We start from the raw sequence: 21752 nt of genomic DNA, 5'->3' as shown, positions 1-21752 counted from the left end.
TATGTCTTCTCAAGGTTTTATGTAAAATAAAGTTAGGTTTATATTTCATGATTCACAGTATTACATTATATACAAGTTTATCTTGTTACATTATATACAATTTTATTATATCACATTATGTGAAAGCTTATTTTATTTTATTATATATACAAGGACAGCAGGTGCAAGAGGACTAACACCCAGGTACCTACTTACTTGCTAGGTGAACGAGGACAGCAGGTGTAAGTGTTTCCAGCCAGCTGGAATTGAGCCATGGACACTGTGTGTGAGGCGAGAGCGTTGTCTACCAGGGCATGGGACTAGTCTAGGTTTGGTTTGATTGGGTTAGGTTGGATTTACTTACTTATTAAATGTACTTATTGAAATAGTTTTTTCCTCTTTGTTTACAATATAACTGTGTCCATTGGAAAACACTGAAGGATGCTTCAGGGGGCATCACCCCCTGTGGTCTGGTCCTAGACCAGGCCTCCTGCTGGATCAAGACCTGATCAACTAGAATAAATTATATTATTACTTTGCTTATTATCACCTACATAAATAATTTCCACAACAAATAACTATTTTTCCCATGGGATGGATGATATGGTTGTTATTCAGAATATAAAATATTAACAGATTTTTGTCCCTGGAAAAAAAACTCGCAATGACTCAGTGAATCACAGAATGGATGGGGCTTGAACCCAGGTCAGGCAAGTAATTGCTCTAATATATTTCAGAGGGCTGAAGAAGGGTTGAGGTGATTTGGGTACTTAAGTTGAATCAAAATAGGATGACAAAGAGGGTGGAAAAATATGGGGTCATTCTTAGAAGGGTTGGAGGGAGCGGGTAACGAGTCATTCCATGTGAAGTGGACTAGGGGTCTCCACCTGACCCTCTCCAATTTTGATAAAATTGTACATGAAGGTTGGCATGTACATCAGACTAACTTTGGGAAAGTTTTATTTCATGATATGCAATAGTAGTAATGCTATGGCCCTCAGAGTGAAGGCAGGTGAAAATTTCACCGATTAGAAGAGATTAATCATGGGCTTGGTGTCCCTAGTTTTGAAAGTTCTCATTATCCATCCTGTCATTTTCCTAGCAAATGTGGTAGATACATTGTTGTGGTCTTCGAAGGTGAGATCTTTTGACCTTATCACTCCTAGGTCCTTCACATTACTTTTTTGCTCTGTTGTATGGTTAGAATTGTTGACATATTTTTTGTTGTTAATAATGGTAGGTTAGAAATTGGCTTGTAATTGTTGATTTCTGCTGGTCTTCGCATTTTGCGTGTTGGCATAATCTTGCTAGCTTAACTATGCAAGGTTTCTATTGATTTGTTGAACAAACCATAAAGAATAAAAAGGCACAGTACATAAATAATTCTCACTTAGGAGAATGAAACTTAATAGGTAAATGATAGCACATAAGCAGCTTTCTTATTTATTAGTGGTGGCATATTAGTATTGTATTGTTACCGTCAGTCCCTGGCCAGATGGAAATGTTGGGTGTTTCCTTACACCTGCTGTCCCTGTTCACATAGCAAGTAGGTACCTGGGTGTTAACCAACTGGTGTGGGTGGCATCCTGTGGGACTACAAATGGAAATAAGACAGATGATCCTCAGTGACACACTGTCTTTCTTGGCTTATCCTTGGTGGCTAACCCTCTGGGTTAAAAATCCCAACAAAATCTTGTCTTATCTCTTAACAGCTGTATAGCCCTTGTGATTTAGCACTTCTTTCTGATTATAATAATAATAATAATAATAATAATAATAATAATAATAATAATGATTATCTCTTAACAGCCTCTTTAGATTTACAGTATAACTTGGGTAATTATATGTTTAACACATGTTTGTAATTGCAAATCATCATTCATAAAACATTTTGTGGTTATTAAGTGTGGATCTTTGTTTTGCAAGTCAATAAATGAGTTGTATAATAAGTAGATTCAGGGATATGAATGATGAAGGAATATATTGTTGAATATCAGGGTTTTAGAATTTTTATTGCACTTTTTTTTTTATATGTAATGACTTGTATGTGATTTGTGTTTTATGTTGAGCCTTAAATCCCATATTTGTGATATGGATAGCTTAGAGTGTAGTATAGGGTGTTAGAGTTAAGATTTTCGGTGATGTATTGGTCAAAGAATTTGCATTTTTATTTAAATGTATAATCTTGTAAGATTTTTTTTGTCATTTCTGCTGTATTTCTAATCATACTCACCGAAAATTTGAATTTTTCTTGAGGCATATGTTAGCATTTGGTGTGAGTCCTAACAATTTTTGTTTACTTAGGAGCCCAGGTGATTACTGAACTTTCAATGTATACAGTATTATATTTTCTTATTTTGAAATATGATGAACACAGTAAGCAGGCTGAAGACTATTGGGAGAAATATTACTTATATTTATGAGCCAGGGAAATTTATCTATACCAGTTTAAGAAGCTTTTGATTAAATTTGGTGAAACAGTTACATTAAATGCTGTAAAGAACATCAGTATATAAACTTAGGTTGTAATAAATGAGATTAATATTTCAGAGTATTTTAAAGACAGCAGTCATCCAGAGAGGCACTATCCTCCTGTCATGAGATATAGGTAGTAGGTTGCTAGACAGCAGTCATCCAGAGAGGCACTTCCTCCTGTCATAAGACATAAGTGGATATAAATGCTCTGGAAAACATACAGAGGAGGATGACAAAGATGATCCCATGTATCAGAAATCTTCCCTATGAGGATAGACTGAGGACCCTGAATCTGCACTCTCTCGAAAGGCATAGAATTAGGGGGGATATGACTGAGGTGTATAAATGGAAAATAGGAGTAAATAAAGGGGATGTAAATAGCGTGCTGAAAATTTCCAGCCAAGACAGGACTCACAGCAATGGTTTCAAGTTGGAAAAATTCAGATTCAGGAAGGATATAGGAAAGCACTGGTTTGGTAATAGAGTTGTGGATGAGTGGAACAAACTCCCGAGTACAGGTATTGAGGCTAAAATGTTGTGTAGTTTTAAAAATAGGTTAGATAAATACATGAGTTGATGTGGGTGGGTGTGAGTTGGACCTGACTAGCTTGTGCTGCTGGGTCTGGTGCCATGCTCCTTCCTTGAGTGGAGGCGACCAGACTGGGTGGGTCATTGGGCTAATCCGGGGGGGGGGGGGGGGGGGGGACATGGACCTGCTCCGCAGGGGTCAGTAGGCCTGCTACAGTGTTCCTTCTTCCTTATGTTCTTATAAGTAGTAGGTTGCTAAACAGCAGTCATCCAGAGAGGCACTATACTCCTGTCATGAGACATAGGTAGTAGATTGCTAGACAGCAGTCATCCAGAGAGGCACTATCCTCCTGTCATGAGACATAGGTAGTAGGTTGCTAGACAGCAGTCGTCCAGAGAAGCACTACCCTCCTCTTTTGTTAGTATGAAACAGAATGTAAAATATCAACCATCAGGGGAAGTATGTACTACCATTGTGTCATAAAAGTATGTTCGTAGGCAACAAACATCCAGGAAATTGATACCCTTCAGTTGTATGAGTGTAACACAGGCTTGTTAAATGCTATGCATTCTTGCATATCTATATCCATGGATTTAACAAGTTTTTCTGTTATAATAATAATAATAATAATAATAATAACAGTAATTTACTCTAACTCGATAAGCATTAGTTGACACAAATGGTAATTTTCCTTGTTTCTTTGCAGTTCCTGGGAGTTACAAGAGGAGATAGTTGGAGTCATTCATGAAGTTCTCTACCGCTCCACTATTGAAGACTTGATATTTTTCCAAGAAATATTCACACAACTCTTCTTTATTTTGACTGATAAAACAGATCCTCAGAAAGGTGATAACTGAATTCTTTCAGAGATTATTTATATTGTTGTTTGATGACTTAACAATTACAATTTGTGTATTGAATAGTAACTATGTAGTATTCCACATAATTACATCCCATTCCTAAAGATACTATTGGACCCTTACAATATTGGTTCTTCCATTTGGATATTGCTTATTATCCTGTCCCCTCAGAGATGGGGGGGGGGGTAAAGGTGCACTGGATTTTCAGTCACACCAGATGTTCACATTATCTTTTTATGGGCTCTTTTAGTTGTACATTTCATTTTAATAAAGATACAGCCTCTCCTCACTTAATGACGGAGTTCCGTTCTTAAGACCACGTTGGTAAATGAATTTGTTGCTAAGCAAGGAGCATACTATGATGGTAGTGAGTTTGTGTCAACCATCTTTGATATTGTTTTAATGTCACTTTTGCACCATTTATAATATTTTTAGTATACTTATTTTTCAATGTTTATACAGTAGTGTATTGTATATTTTAATAAACAGAATAGAGGAAATCAGCTCTAATATACATTTTTTTAGGTATGCATACAGGTCAGAGAGCCCGTTGTAAGTCCCGGTCGTCAGTAAACTGGTACGTCGCTAAGTGAGGAGAGGCTGTAATAATAATAATACCTTTATTTCTACAAGTATACATGTACAAGGTATAAAGGCCTAGCGGACATCAGTGACATACCACTATATAGAAAGCCGCTTGTTATGCAGAGCATTTTAGGTAAATTAGGTTAGTTTTGTCCCAGGATGTGACCCACACCAATCGACTAACACCCAGGTACCCATTTTATACTATTGGGTGAACAGGGACAGCAAGTGTCTTATGGAAATACGTCCTAATATTTTCCAGCAGTACCAGAGATTCGAATTCTGGACCTCAGTGTGTGAGTTGAGTGCACTAGCGATCGAGCTATGGCATTATCTGTGTAAGTGCTTTATTGAACAATGCTGCTAGAAAATGTTAAGTGCTGAACTGATCACCATATAACTTAGGATCCTTATTATTGTAATGCATTCTGTCCTGCTATGTTGTACAAAAGTACAATTCAGGTCAAATCCTTGTTAAAGTCCACAACTGAACTACCCAAAATACCACACATACTTACAAGGGCTTATCAATTGTCATTATCCATACAAATGTACCTATGTAATTATTTTTATTATTTATTATCACACCGGCCGATTCCCACCAAGGCAGGGTGGCCCGAAAAAGAAAAACTTTCACCATCATTCACTCCATCACTGTCTTGCCAGAAGGGTGCTTTACACTACAGTTTTTAAACTGCAACATTAACACCCCTCCTTCAGAGTGCAGGCACTGTACTTCCCATCTCCAGGACTCAAGTCCGGCCTGCCGGTTTCCCTGAATCCCTTCATAAATGTTACTTTGCTCACACTCCAACAGCACGTCAAGTATTAAAAACCATTTGTCTCCATTCACTCCTATCAAACACGCTCACGCATGCCTGCTGGAAGTCCAAGCCCCTCGCACACAAAACCTCCTTTACCCCCTCCCTCCAACCCTTCCTAGGCCGACCCCTACCCCGCCTTCCTTCCACTACAGACTGATACACTCTTGAAGTCATTCTGTTTCGCTCCATTCTCTCTACATGTCCGAACCACCTCAACAACCCTTCCTCAGCCCTCTGGACAACAGTTTTGGTAATCCCGCACCTCCTCCTAACTTCCAAACTACGAATTCTCTGCATTATATTCACACCACACATTGCCCTCAGACATGACATCTCCACTGCCTCCAGCCTTCTCCTCGCTGCAACATTCATCACCCACGCTTCACACCCATATAAGAGCGTTGGTAAAACTATACTCTCATACATTCCCCTCTTTGCCTCCAAGGACAAAGTTCTTTGTCTCCACAGACTCCTAAGTGCACCACTCACTCTTTTTCCCTCATCAATTCTATGATTCACCTCATCTTTCATAGACCCATCTGCTGACACGTCCACTCCCAAATATCTGAATACGTTCACCTCATCCATACTCTCTCCCTCCAATCTGATATTCAATCTTTCATCACCTAATCTTTTTGTTATCCTCATAACCTTACTCTTTCCTGTATTCACCTTTAATTTTCTTCTTTTGCACACCCTACCAAATTCATCCACCAATCTCTGCAACTTCTCTTCAGAATCTCCCAAGAGCACAGTGTCATCAGCAAAGAGCAGCTGTGACAACTCCCACTTTGTGTGTGATTCTTTATCTTTTAACTCCACGCCTCTTGCCAAGACCCTCGCATTTACTTCTCTTACAACCCCATCTATAAATATATTAAACAACCACGGTGACATCACACATCCTTGTCTAAGGCCTACTTTTACTGGGAAAAAATTTCCCTCTTTCCTACATACTCTAACTTGAGCCTCACTATCCTCGTAAAAACTCTTCGCTGCTTTCAGTAACCTACCTCCTACACCATACACTTGCAACATCTGCCACATTGCCCCCCTATCCACCCTGTCATACGCCTTTTCCAAATCCATAAATGCCACAAAGACCTCTTTAGCCTTATCTAAATACTGTTCACTTATATGTTTCACTGTAAACACCTGGTCCACACACCCCCTACCTTTCCTAAAGCCTCCTTGTTCATCTGCTATCCTATTCTCCGTCTTACTCTTAATTCTTTCAATTTTAACTCTACCATACACTTTACCAGGTACACTCAACAGACTTATCCCCCTATAATTTTTGCACTCTCTTTTATCCCCTTTGCCTTTATACAAAGGAACTATGCATGCTCTCTGCCAATCCCTAGGTACCTTACCTTCTTCCATACATTTATTAAATAATTGCACCAACCACTCCAAAACTATATCCCCACCTGCTTTTAACATTTCTATCTTTATCCCATCAATCCCGGCTGCCTTACCCCCTTTCATTTTACCTACTGCCTCACGAACTTCCCCCACACTCACAACTGGCTCTTCCTCACTCCTACAAGATGTTATTCCTCCTTGCCCTATACACGAAATCACAGCTTCCCTATCTTCATCAACATTTAACAATTCCTCAAAATATTCCTTCCATCTTCCCAATACCTCTAACTATGTAATTCTAAGTAATAATATAATGTTTTAAGTATGGTAAACCAAACACTCAGTACAGTTCCTGGAGAGCTGCTACAGAACATACAGGTATTATACTATAAATAAATATCTCTCTGATATTGCACATATACACCTCACTCTGAGTAAGCACTCTTTTCAAATTAAAGGATCCAAATTTTAGAACAACCTTCTTTAAGGATAAAAAATCTTTATTGCCTGATAATTTAAAAAAAAAAATTGCCAAAAAACATCTGAAGTTATGTAATGTTAAATGTTTAATGATCATAAACATTTAGTATTTTATTTTATTTTATTTATTTTATTTATTTTGTCTTTGCAAATAGTACATTGAGATTTTATATTTACAATAATGGGTTGCAGTGCAAAGAGAGCCTCTGTTATGCCTAGGCATTATGAGCCAACTTAACATTATTGGCTTACAGACTACTTAACACTAAGGATTATATCATAGTTGTACAGTAGGATAGTAATTATTTTATAGTTGAACAATAGATTATTAATTATAAGTGAATCCAAATTTGTATAAGACAAAAGATATATTCATCTATTCAAAAATGCTTTTTGTGAAAACAATGATTCAATTATAATCCTGTCAACAGTGGATAAAAGGTTCAAAGTGATTGTTTCAGTTATGATGTGGGAGTACATAAGTGAGTCCGTGTGTACTGAGTATTTAGCATTTAGTCTAGGGTGATTAAGTGGCTTTTGAGAAGAGTCTTAAATTGATTTTCAGACTGGGTTACTTTAATATCTTCTGGTAATGAATTCCATATTTTGGGGCCCTTTATGTGCATAGAGTTTTTACACAGTGTGATATGAACACGAGGTATATCAAAAAGAGATCTGTGTCTTGTGTTGTGGTCATGTGTCCTGTTTAGGTTGGTGAGGAGAAGTTTGAGTGGAGGGTTTATATTTGCGTGTATTGTTCTGTGTATGTAGTAGGCACATGAATAAATATGGATGTTCTTAATGGTGAGCAGATTCAGACTTTTGAAAATTGGTAGAGTATGCTGGCAGGAGTGGGAATTTGTTATCATTATTGCTGCTGCCTTTTGCTGGGTTATTAGGGGTTTTAAGTGATTGGATGTTGTTGATCCCCATGCACAAATTCCATATGTAAGATAAGGGTATATATAGTGCCAGGAGAGTTGATTGTGGAACGTAGTACCTTATCTTTGATAGTATACCTACAGTCTTGTAGATTTTCTTGGTGATTTGTTATATGTGTGTCTGGAACTTAAGGCTTCTGTCAAGGTGGATATCTAAGAATTTTCCCTCTGTGAGTCTTGTGACTGATGATCCATTTAGTGTTATGTTAATTGGATCATTTGCAGCTTTATTTTCAAACTGAATGAAATAGGTTTTATCAGTATTCAGGGTAAGTTTGTTAGTCATCATCCAGGCAGATATTTTCTGCAATTCGGCATTGACTGTGTTTGCTAGTATGACTGTGTTTGGGTGGGAAATTCATATGTAGTGTCATCTGCAAATACAGTGGACCCTCGCCTAACGATATTAATCCGTTCCTGAGAGCTAAACGTCAGGCGAAATTATCGTTAGCTGAATTAATTTTCCCCGTAAGAAATAATGGAAATCAAATTAATCCGTTCCTGACACCCCAAAGTATGAAAAAAAAAAATTACCACATGAAATATTAATTTTAATACACACAAACTGAAGAAGACATGCACAGTTACATGACACTTACCTTTATTGAAGATCTGGTGATGATTGATGGGATGGGAGGAGGGGAGAGTGTGAATGGTGTTAATGTTTAGAAGGGGAATCCCCTTCCATTAGGACTTGAGGTGGCAAGTCCTTTTCCGGGGTTACTTCCCTTCTTCTTTTAATGCCACTAGGACCAGCTTGAGAATAACTGGACCTCTGTCGCACAACATATCTGTCCATAGAGGCCTGTACCTCCCATTCCTTTATGACATTCCTAAAGTGTTTCACAACATTGTCAGTGTAATAGTCACCAGCACGGCTTGCAATAGCTGTGTGAGGGTGATTTTCATCAAAAAAGGTTTGCACTTTAAGCCACATTGCACACATTTCCTTAATCTTTGAAGTAGGCAACTTCCTCAATTTCTCTATCCCCTCCTCTGGAGCAGTTTCCTCAGGTCTGGCCTCTTACTGTTGGAGATGATCTAGCAACTCATCAGTGGTTAGTTTGTAAAGTAAAAAGGACACAAGTGCAGCTAATGTGACATTTTATTGTGGCAACGTTTCGCTCTCCAGGAGCTTTGTCAAGCCGATACAAACAGTATATGGACACAGAGGGTATATAAAGGCTCAGAGTGAGGTGCAATACTAGTGAGGTACCATTTCGATGTTCACTAGTGGAGGTAGCAGTAGTAGAAGTAGTAGTGACAAAAGTTGTAGTAGTAATACAATATGGTAGAGCAATTAATTCGTACTTGTACAGGGAACACCTAGAGTCCGAACACTTTGCAAACATCATCCCTTCAAGCGTCACTTGGTTACGTTACGTGGACGACGTCCTCGTAATAACTCCCAAATGTTTTGATGTACGGAATCTTCAGGCAAGGCTCAACGCAGTTGAACCGGCGATCCAGTTTACACTAGAAGAAGAGTCCAATGACAAGTTACCTTTCCTCGACGTCCTCATTCACAAAGTAGACAACAACCTAGGATTTCAAGTTTATCGGAAACCTACCAATAAAAATGATCTCACACACTTCTATTCCAGTCAAGATACCAAGACCAAAAGAGGCATCATCATCGGGTTGTTCCTAAGAGCATACCGAATTTGTAGTCCTGAGTTTCTTGACAAGGAATGTACATACATTCACCAAACCTTCACTGAGTTACATTTTCCTTCCTTTTTCATCAAAAACTGCAAGAAAAGAGCTCTTCAGATCATTAATTCTCCACGCACCAACACCACTCCCAACAAAGTTATAATTCTTCCCAACAGCCAGGTTGCACTGAACGTTTCTAAAGTCCTTTCACAAGCTAACACCAGAGTCACCATCGCTTCTAGCACTTCAATAAAGGATCTAACCAGGACAAAATCAAAGCACCACGAACCAGTCAATGCAGGGGTTTACACTATACCCTGTGGAGGCTGTGACAAGGTTTATGTAGGTGAAACAGCAAGAAACCTCGACACTCGCCTCAATGAACACATTTACGTATGTAGGAATGATAACTTGAACAACGCCTGTGTACAACACCGAAATTCCACCAATCATCTCATGAAATTCAGGGACGCCCAATTAGTGATAAAGGAAACTAATTTCCGCAGACGCAAGTGCCTCGAATCAGCACTGATCGCTGTTTCAAATACAATTAAACAAAACAACGGCAGCTTCACCATCTCTGAAGTCTTAGCGAGAATCCTCCTGAAAACAGTAAACCCTGCCATCACATAGTCTCTCCTGTTATACTACATAAAGCACATTACAGAGAGTGAATACTGAAACAGGCTGCGTCTTTTAAGTCTATATTTGTCCAACCTATTTTTATGTTACCCAAGTAATAGCATTTATATCCTTTCACTCATGTACGAATTAATTGCTCTACCATATTGTATTAATACTACAACTTTTGTCACTACTACTTCTACTACTACTACCTCCACTAGTGAACATCGAAATGGTACCTCACTAGTATTGCACCTCACTCTGAGCCTTTATATACCCTCTGTGTCCATATACTGTTTGTATCGGCTTGACAAAGCTCCTGGAGAGCAAAACGTTGCCACAATAAAATGTCACATTAGTTGCACTTGTGTCCTATTTACTTTACATATTGTCGGTAATTGTACCAACATTATTACAGTGGTTAGTTCGTTATTGTCCTCCTCCACCAACTCTTCCACATCCTCCCCACTAACCTCCAACCCCAAGGACTTCCCCAATGCCACAATGGATTCCTCAACTGGAATAGGATTCCCAGGGTTAGCCTCAAACCCTTCAAAATCCCTTTTGTCTACATATTCTGGCCACAGTTTCTTCCAAGCAGAGTTCAAGGTCCTCTTAGTCACTTCCTCCCAAGCCTTACCTATAATGTTTAAACAATTGAGGATGCTAAAGTGATCTCTCCAAAACTCTCTTGGAGTCAATTGAGTTTCTGAGGTCACTACAAAGCACCTTTCAAACATAGCTTTTGTGAAGAGTTTTTTGAAGTTTGCAATGACCTGCTGGTCCATGGGCTGCAGGAGAGGAGTGGCATTAGGAGGCAAAAACTTGACCTTAATGAAGCTCATTTCCGCAGAAAGTCGCTCTGCCACATCTGAAGGATGACCAGGAGCATTGTCTAATACCAGGAGGCACTTAAGGTCCAATTTATTTTCCAGGAGTTAATTTTTTCACAGTGGGGGCAAATGCGTGTGTAACCAGTCATAGAAAAAGTCCCTAGTGACCCATGCCTTACTGTTTGCCCTCCACAGCACACACAAATTAGCCTTGAGTATATTGTTTTTCCTGAACACTCTGGGAGTTTCAGAGTGATACACCAATAAAGGCTTCACTTTGCAATCACCACTAGCATTAGCACACATTAACAGAGTAAGCCTGTCTTTCATAGGCTTATGTTCTGGGAGTGCCTTTTCCTCCTGAGTAATGTAGGTCTTGCTTGGCATTTTCTTCCAAAACAGGCCTGTTTCGTCACAATTAAACACTTGTTCAGGTTTCAGTCCTTCACTGTCTTTGTACTCCTTGAATTCCTGCACATATTTTTCAGCCGCTTTGTGGTCCGAACTGGCAGCCTCACCATGCCTTATCACACTATGTATGCCACTACGATTCTTAAATCTCTCAAACCAACCTTTGCTGGCCTTAAATTCACTCACATCACCACTAGTTGCAGGCATTTTTCTAATTAAATCCTCATGCAACTTCCTAGCCTTTTCACATATGATCGCTTGAGAGATGCTATCTCCTGCTATCTGTTTTTTGTTTATCCACACCAATAATGGTCTCTCAACATCTTCTATCACTTGCGATCTCTGTTTCGAAAACAAAGTTGCACTTTTGGCAAGAACAGCTTCCTTGATTGCTGTTTTCTTGGCCACAATAGTAGCGATGGTTGATTGGGGTTTTGTGTACAACCTGGCCAGCTCGGAGACACGCACTCCACTTTCATACTTATCAATGATCTCTTTCTTCATATCCATAGTAATTCTCACCCTTTTTCCTGTAGGGTTGGCACTAGAAGCTTTCTTGGGGCCCATGGTGACTTATTTTGCAGGTGAAATCACTAAAAAGGCTGTGATAATATGAAATGTTCCGATTGTATGCTTGGAAGCGACCGCGGTGTCTGGCTTGTAAACACTGGCACCCACGAAACAAGTGAGGCGGGCTCAGGCCGCACGTGGACGCGTCTCGAACGAATCGCATTGAGCGAGTTTTTTTAGCGCTAGCCGAGGCAAAATTTTTGCATTAAAATGTATCGCTAGGCGGATTTAACGTTATGCGATGTGTTTGTTAGGTGAGGGTCCACTGTAATATGGGTTTAAGTAGCTGTGATGCATTCGGTAGATCATTGATGTAGATGAGAAAGAGGAGTGGTCCAAGGATGCTTCCTTGTGGAACTCCTACTGTGATTGGTTGGGTGGAAGAGTTTGGATCATTTGCATACACATAGAGTTCTGTTACTAAGGTATGATTTTAGGTAGTTGAGGGAGTGGCCTCTGATACTATACTGCATTAATTTGGAGTACAGCAGTTCATGGTCGACTGTATCGAAAGCTTTACGTAAATCAATGAAAATACCCTGCAGGACTTTTCTTTTCGAGTGCAGTATATATTAGTTCTAGCATGTGTATGATAGCATCATTTGTGCTTTTATTATTCCTGAATCCAAACTGACAAGGGTTTAATATGTTGTGTGAGACGAGGTAGAAATAGATCTGTCTATGAATTAATTTTTCAAAGATTTTAGAGAGCAGTGGTAAGTTAGATATTGGTCTATAGTTGTTCAAGTTAGCTTGGCCACCTCCTTTGTGGATCGGAGTGACCCTCGCTATTTTGAGGATTGTTGGGAAGGTAGATGATTCAATGGATTTATTAAAGAGCGTTGCAATAATTGGTGACAATACTTGAGAAGCTTTTTTGTAGATAAAAGCAGGCAAGTTGTTTATGTCTCCTGCCTTGTTTTTAAGGGTGTTTATGATGAGCGTAACTTCAGTGGGGTTGGTTGGAGCTAGGAATAGCGTATTTGGGTAGGTACCTATGAGGTAGTCTGATGGACGGGTGTTTACGCTTGGTATTTTGTTCGCTAGATTTCTTCCTATGGTGGAGAAGAAAACATTGAGTCTGTTCACTGTTTCAGTAGGTGTGAGTAGGGGTTCATCTGATTTTGTTAGTTTGATTGCTTTGTTTTTGGATAACTTTTTAGTTCCAAGAATTTCAGATAGAGTTTTCCAGATTTTTTTCATATTACCTTTGATGTTATGTAATCTATTTTCATAATACAATCTTTTAAGAAGGCTTACACTGCTAATTTATTAAGTTGTATCTTACACTGGTGGTTTATTAAATTACATCTTACACTGCTAATTTATTCAATTGCTACCTCCTCATTATAAAATTTTTTATCAATATTGATAAATGAAAAATTTAAAAAACTTGTTTGGCTTGTTTTGAGGTGTCCTGGAATGTAACCCTTTTGTCCCATAAGTTGTTCACTCTGCCCATTGCATTTTCTCTTATAGCTCTATTTTTCCTGGATCATAACCCCTCACAAAAAAGGGGGGCTTACTGTTTTTGTCTATTTGGGAGTGGACATGTTGGCAGGTGAGTTTTTGAAAGATGAGGTAAACCATAGAATAGATGATGGGAAAAAGGTAGGCGGGATATTGAAGTATCTGTGGAAAGAAAATTTTTCTGTAGAGGCTACAAAGGAAAATGTATCAGAGTATATTGATACAATGAGTGTGAGGCATGATCTTTAAACATTATTGTAAAGCGAAGGCTGGAGGCAGTGGAGATGTCGTTTTGAGAGCAGTGTGTGGTGTGAGTGTTATGCAAAAAAATTTTGATGGTAGAAATTAAAAGAATGTGTGGGAGTTACAAGAGGTATAATTCAGTGGGAGGAGGAGGGATTATGTAGTAGGGTTAGGTATTTAAAGAGGATGGCGAAGAATATGGTGATAGAGGCTGATGAATTAGACACATGTGCAACACCTGGCTATCTTTATTGAAGAAATGTTTCGGCACACAGTGGCTTCATTAGTTCAACGTTTCTTCAATAAAGATACCCAAGTGTTGAACATGTCTAATTCATTAACTTTTCGGTTCTCTGAACCATTTATCTACAATGATAGAGGCTGTATAAATTAGGTGGAAGGAAGGAAGGGTAGGGGCCATCCCAAGGAGGAGTTGGTGGAGAGGGTGAAGGAGGTTTAAGAGGTAGGTGTATGCAGCAGGTGCATATGTGTGTGTTAAATTGAAGAGGAAGTTGGTTTTAAGGATTTGAAAGGCTATTGGAGTGTGAGCAAAATACCATTTATGAAGGGATTCATGGAAATTAGTTAGCTGACTTAGAGTACTGGAGGTGTGAAGTAGAGTGCATGCATTCTGAAGGAGGGGTGGAGATGTTGTTTGAAAGGTTGTTTGACTTGTGATGTGTGCACACTTCCTACAAGATAGCTGTTGAATGAATAATGATGAATGTGTCCTATTTATTGGTCACCTTGTCTTGGTGGAAGACTGCCAGTTTGGTGAAAAAAATATTTTTCACAAAATATAATCTGTATTATTTACATTTCTACAAACATCAGACTCAAAATATTGTACTGTATCACGCTCGTCTTTTTTTTTTTCATCATTGAATATTTTACAGGTTAAGGGCTGTTATCTTAGCTCATTTCCAGTCCCAACCCTATCTAAGGTATACTATCAGGATGCTGTTATCCTACCTCGTTTCAAAACCCATTTCAAAATCCAGTCCAATCTTAAGGTATACTACTGCTCAAGGATGCTGTTATCCCAGTCCTATCTAAGGTATACATATTACCAGCCCCAGAATGTCACTCGCAACAACTGATTAACATCAAGGTCTTCTTTCAGCAAACCAGCATTATCCCGCTGTAACATCGAGATATCTACAATAAACCCTCAGTATAATAGATCCCAATGTACAGTTATTTATTTATTTATTTAATGTCTTTGCAAACAGTACATTGAGGTAGTGTATATAAAATAGTGGGTTGCATTGCAAAGAGAGCCTCTATTATGCCTAGTCATTATGGGCCAACTTAACATTATTGGCTTACATTCTACTTAATAGTAAGGAGTAGTATATCATAGTTGTACAGTAGGAAAGTAATTATTTCATAGTTGTACAGTAGAATATTAATTATAAACGAATCAAAATTTGTATAATACAAAGATATACGTATTTATATTCTAAAATGCTTTTGTGAAAAACAATGATTCAATTATATTCCTGTCAACAATGGATAAAAGGTTCAATGTGATTGTTTCAGTTATGATGTGGGAGTACATAGGTGAATAAATGTGTACTGAGTATTTAGCATTTAGTCTAGGGTGATTAAGTGGCTTTTGAGAAGAGTCTTAAATTGATTTTCAGACTGGGTTACTGTAATATCTTCTGGAAATGAATTCCATATTTTGGGGCCCTTTATGTGCATAAAGTTTTTACACAGTGTGATATGGACACGAGGTATATCAAAAAGAGATCTGTGTCTTGTGTTGTGGTCATGTGTCCTGTTTAGGTTGGTGAGGAAAAGTTTGAGTGGAGGGTTTGTATTTGCGTGTATTGTTCTGTGTATGTAGTAGGCACATGAATAAGTATGGACGTTCTTAATGGTAAGCAGTTATACAGTTATACAGTTTCGTTTCTTTGCTATGGTTACAACATGTAAATCATACATTTGTGTGATTTACATTTTATAGTGTGTTGTTAAGTTTAAAGCAAGACACTAACAGGCCTTAGCATTTTACCCAGACTAATACTAATGCTGACACACTACTTAAGACTAGATATAGCATATTACATAATGTGAACACCTTAAGTGTTTTAATGGTTGTGAGGATTACAGATATTAATAAGAAGATTTAATAAATGATTAAAAAACCGACAAGTTGAAGATTGATACACTTGTGCAACATATGGGAAACTTTATTGAAGAAATGTTTTGCCACACAGTGGCTTCATCAGTCCAGTACAAAGCAGTCCATCACTCTTGTAGAATGTACAGCATAGGGCCGTAGACGTGGCTTATATACTGTAATCAGGTGAGGCGAAGCAGGAGAAGGCGGGGTCATAGTGGTACCATCCACTAGTCTAAGTAGGTCTACGTCCAAAGGTTGAACAAGTGTTGAATTCTTTGTGAGGCTTCACCTCACCTGACTACAGTATACATGCATAAGCCATGTCTATGGCCCTATGCTGTACATTCTACAAGAGTGATGGACTGAACACATCGACTCCAGGCTGAGGGACTGATTACCTCAAACTACTCCTCTCCTTACATCTTTCTGCTTTGTACTGGACTGATGAAGCCACTGTGTGGCAAAACGTTTCCTCAATAAAGTTTCCCATATGTTGTGTAAGTGTCTCAATCTTCAATAATAAGGTTATATTTTAATTATATTGTATTGATTATACTGTAATGACCCTTTAAAATTATGGGCAAAATCCACTGGGCAAATTGTACTTTGAGCTTATTTATTTTTAGTGTTTATTGCAGTATATCTGTAAATTGTGTTAGGCACTGTATTAAGTATACAGTGTATTTTATTACAATTTTAACTTTGTTCTAATGTAATGGATACCCCCTATTAGTCTATTATATTGAGGGTTTACTGTATTTAATGCTAAGTAGGGGCAACAGGGCAAGGAAACATATCCAAAATCCCCATCTGCCCCAGATCAAACTCGGGTCATTTGATTGTCAGCCAAGGACACCACCACTAAGCTATGAACCTAGTAGCTTTATGATTGATGAAGAAAAAATAGTCACAATACCATGGCTGGAACAATACTGTATACAGATAGCCTGTACTTAGGAGGGGAACTTTACAATGATGTTTGGGTCCATCCTTAGCCATTGTCATGCCACAAGTGGTCCAGGATGAAGCAAAATGTCATCATAAGGTTCCTCTCATAAGTGCAGGTTACTTGCATAATTTACAATTGATGTTTTACTATTCTTTGTATCTACATCTACAATAAATCATGGAATCAGTGGAGTTTGAACCCCTGATAAGTGAGTCCTAAGACTCACAGAGATCAAACGCCATCCATTCTGTGATTGTTTACAATCATGTTGTTACAGTTTTGCGAGTCTAAATCTACCCTAACTATAATTTGATTAAATATTTTATTATTTTTATTTCTAATTTTAGCACAGTATATTTTCTTGTGACTGTTTCTCTTCTTATTGTAGTGGGGAATATAAGTGAAGATTGTAAGAAGACAGCCTTGGCATCAGTCTCTCTACTCGTGCAGAACAGTTCAGATTCTGTCAGAGAAGAAGTTTATGCTGATGCTTTTAGACCACAGCTTGGCCATGCTATCTACATCACCCTCAAGCTAATACAAGAAGAAAAGAACCGTAGTTTGAAGTAAGTACAATACACCAGTCCTACGCTAAGTTTACTTATTCGTGCTGTATCAGACAAAACCAGCTCATCCAACTCTATCCCTGTTCATCTTCCAGCCTCCCTCCAACTCCCATACAAAGTTAATCTTATTATCTTATTCCAAATTCCAATTTCTACTGAATCTAAGTAACCTAGGTAGTAGGTTGGTAGACAGCAGCCACCCAGGGAGGTACTATTATCCTGTCATGTGAGTGTAAAATGGAAACCTATAATTATTTTACATGATGGAAGGATTGCTGGTGTCTTTTTTTTTCTGTCTCGTAAACATGCAAGGTTTCAGGTACGCCTTGCTACTTCTTACACTTAGGTCACACTACACTTGCATGTACAAGCATATATACAGCCTCTCCTCACTTAACGACAGGGTTCCATTTCTAAGACCATGTCGGTAAACGAATTTGTCACTAAGCAAGGAGCATACAGTAATGGTAGTGGGTTTGTTTCAGCCATCTCTTATATTGTTTTAATGTCACCTTTGCACCATTTATAACATTTTCAATATATTTTTAAATGTTTATAGTACATTAGTTTACTGTATACTGTAATAAAAAGAATAGAGGAAATCAGCTCTAATATACAGTGAACCCCTGGTTTTCATCCAGTGTGGAAATCATACAATTCGGATTTCAAGCACTTTTTTCAGTGAAATTTCCCCTTGGGTTTCGTACATCTGCCCGGAAATCATCTATATCAGATGCATCCACCTGCCCGGGATGCTGCTTCTCATGCGTGCCAGACTCAGTCTGCCTGTCTCTCATTGAGTTAGCAATACTTTGAAATAGGCCACCATGGGCCAAAGAAAGTTCAGAGTGCCGTCTCTTTGGTAAAGAAGGTGAGAAACATGATAGAATTCAAGAAAGAACTTGTAGCAAAATTTGACAGTAAAGTGAACACAGGGAAGAGCTAGCCACTGAAGAGCTGCAAGACCTTTAACTGGAACAGCAACAGATCTCAGCTGAGGAAATTGCTTCAGAGGAGGAGGAAGAGAGAGGGAAGAATGTGCCTTCTTCAGTGATTAAGGACATTTGTGCGAAGTGGAGTGAGGTGTAGAGTTTTGCGGAGAATTATCACCCTAACAAAACTGTTGCAAGCCGTGTCTGCAACATGTTCAATGACAGTGTCTTGTCCCATTTTTGGCAAATCTTAAAGAGATGCCAGAAACAGGTCTCTCTGGACAGATTTTTTGTGTGACAGGGGTGCAGTGACTCTCAAGCTGGCCCTAGTGCCAGTAGAAGACAAATAAGGGAAGTAACCCTGGATAGGGCTTTGATACCTCAAGTCCTTATGGAGGGGGATTCCCCTTCCAAACAGTAACCTCAACTCCCTCTCCCCTCCTTGCCTTCTTCCATATGCCAACAAGAGTATTCAATAAAGGTATGTAATGTTTATTTATCATTAAAATTAGTCATTTTTATTTATTTGTCATTGTTTTCTGTATGTAAAACTATAGTTATTTTGTATAAAATGTATTTTTTGTTAATTGGATTTACATTATATCTTATGAGAGGTTTTCGTCCATTTCGGACTTTGGCCGACCTTCTGGAACGGAGTAAGGACGAAAACCGGGGTATTACTGTACATTATTTAGGTATTCACACTGGTCAGAGAGCCCGATGTAAGTCCAAGTCATTGGTAAATGAGTAAGTCGCTAAGTGAGGTGAGGCTATATACACACCCCTATGGGTTTTTTCTCTTTTCTTACTAGTTCTTGTTTATTTCTGCTTATCTCCATGGGGAAGTGGAACAGAACGCTTCCTCCGTAAGCCATGTGTGTTTTAAGAGACAACTAAAATGCTGGGAGCAAGGAGTTAGTAACCCCTTTTCCTGCATATATTACTAAATTTAATAAGAGATACAGTGGACCCCCGACATTCGATATTAATCCGTTCCTGAGAGCTCATCGAATGCCAAAAATATCGAAAGTCGAATTAATTTTCTCCATAAGAAATAATGGAAATCAAATTAATCCGTGCAAGACACCCAAAAGTATGAAAAAAAGTTTAATGCAATAGAATAATTACAATAACAATAACAATAGATTAATAACAATAGAATAATTGACACTTACCTTTAATGAAGATCTGGTGATGATTGATGGGATGGGAGGAGGGGAGAGTGTGGATGGTGTTATGTAATGTAGGTCCTGCTTGGCGATTTCTTCTGAAACAGGCCTGTTTTGTCACAATTAAACACTTATTCAGGTTTCAATCCTTCAGCCTCTATATACTCCTTGAATTCATGCACATATTTTTCAGCCGCTTTGTGGTCCGAACTGGCAGCCTCACCATGCCTTACCACACTGTGTATGCCACTACGATTCTTAAATCTTTCAAACCAACCTTTGCTGGCCTTAAATTCACTCGCATCACCACTAGTTGCAGGCAATTTCTTTACCAAATCATCATGCAACTGCCTAGCCTTTTCACAAATGATCACTTGCGAGATGCGATCTCCTGCTATCTGTTTTTCATTTACATATCTCTGTTTCGAAAACAAAGTTGCACCTTTTGCAAGAACAGCTTCCTTGATTGCCGTTTTCCTGCTCACTATAGTAGAGATGGTTGATTGGGGTTTACTATACAACCTGGCCAGCTCCGACACACGCACTCCACTTTCGTACTTTGCAATTATCTCTTTCTTCATTTCAATAGTCATTAGCACCTTTTTTCTCGAAGGGTTGGCACTAGAAGCTTTCTTGGGGCCCATGGTTACTTATTTTGCAGAAACAAGCACCAAAAACAGTGATAATGTAGATAATAGGAATGTGCCAAATGTATCCTTAGATGCGCGCACACTGGCTGGCTTGTAAACACTGGACACGTCTCGTACGAATCGCATCGAATAGTGATTTTTCGATTGAATGTCGAGGCGAAATTTTTGCGTTAAAATGCATCGAATGTCGGATTTATCGAATGTCGATGCCATCGAATGTCGGGGGTCCACTGTACTTTCGTTTTTCTTTTTCGGCCACCCTGCCTCGGTGGGATGCAGCTGGTTTGTTTAAAGAAGAAGAAGAAAGGATTGCTGTTATCCTGCATGTCTCAAAAACATGCAGGATAACAGGTATATCTTGCCACTTCTGCTTGCACTTAGGTCATATTACACATGCATGTACATACATGTATATTTACACATCCCTCTGGGTTTCTTCTATTTTCTTCCTAATTAATTTTTTTTTTTTTTTTTTTTTTTTTTTTTTTCAACAAGTCGGCCGTCTCCCACCGAGGCAGGGTGACCCAAAAAAGAAAGAAAATCCCCAAAAAGAAAATACTTTCATCATCATTCAACACTTTCACCACACTCGCACATTATCACTGTTTTTGCAGAGGTGCTCAGAATACAACAGTCTAGAAGCATAAACATACGTAATGCCTCACGTATACTTACATTCTGCTCTTCTTCACTAAAAGATGGTATATCCCTCAGTGCATGAAATTACTGCCTCTGTTTCTTCCTTAACTGCTCATATTCTCGCCATCTTCCCAATACCTCCATCTCCCCATCTACTAACTCCCCTACTCTAACTTCCATAAGCTTTCTTAACTTGCATTTCTTGGCCTCTCCCACTCTATCATCTGCTCTCCTTTTGCACTCTCTCACCACTCTCTTTACTTTTACTCTCCATATACTCTGCTCTTCCAGTAAAAACCTCTCATAAGATCTCAATCACTCCTCTTTCCTCCTGCCCCCACCCTCCTATAACCACAAACTTCTGACTATATGCATTTTTAAAACTATTCCAACCCTCTTCAACCCCCCCACTACTCATCTTTGCACTAGCCCACCTTTCTGCCAATAGTCGCTTATATCTCACCTGCTCACAAACTTGCTCTCAGTGTTGAAGAATTTAAAAAAAAAAAAAAAAACTCATGATAGAGAATCTTTTCCTGATGGTAATGACACCAAAAGTACGAAATATGATGGAAAACTTATGGATTTGTGCTCTCGTGAAATTAGTGGTCTCGGCGATATTTACACATTGGTGATTTTGCCCACTTTCGGCTCTATTTTAGGCCAATTGCATTGTTCCAGTCAACCAAACTCAGCTATTTTACTAGAACTCCTTTCGTTCTATTGATTGAGTACAAGAAACCGCCCATTTACTAATTTCAACTATCCAATAAAGTGATCAGAAATTGGTAATTTTGACCAATTTCATTCACAATTCAAGGAAGGCCAATTTCAAAATAGGGTCCAGAATTAACAATGCAAACATTCCTAG

At 38.7% G+C, this 21752-nt stretch overlaps 1 protein-coding gene across 2 annotated transcripts in view; it reads left to right on the top strand.

Moving 5' to 3' along the window:
* LOC138851063 (TELO2-interacting protein 1 homolog) overlaps nucleotides 1-21752 on the top strand; it is a 100483-nt gene that overhangs the window by 3964 nt on the left and 74767 nt on the right. For both annotated transcript variants that reach the window (XM_070103245.1, XM_070103244.1), the window contains exons 2-3: nucleotides 3690-3829; nucleotides 17314-17491. In XM_070103245.1, coding sequence (XP_069959346.1) covers nucleotides 3690-3829; nucleotides 17314-17491 — 318 coding nt within the window. The remainder of the gene's footprint in view (nucleotides 1-3689; nucleotides 3830-17313; nucleotides 17492-21752) is intronic.

Source organism: Cherax quadricarinatus, chromosome 85, assembly GCF_038502225.1.
Source record: "Cherax quadricarinatus isolate ZL_2023a chromosome 85, ASM3850222v1, whole genome shotgun sequence".
In the NCBI taxonomy this organism is placed as follows: Eukaryota; Metazoa; Arthropoda; class Malacostraca; order Decapoda; family Parastacidae; genus Cherax; species Cherax quadricarinatus.
This window is presented reverse-complemented; position numbering and strand designations above follow the sequence as displayed.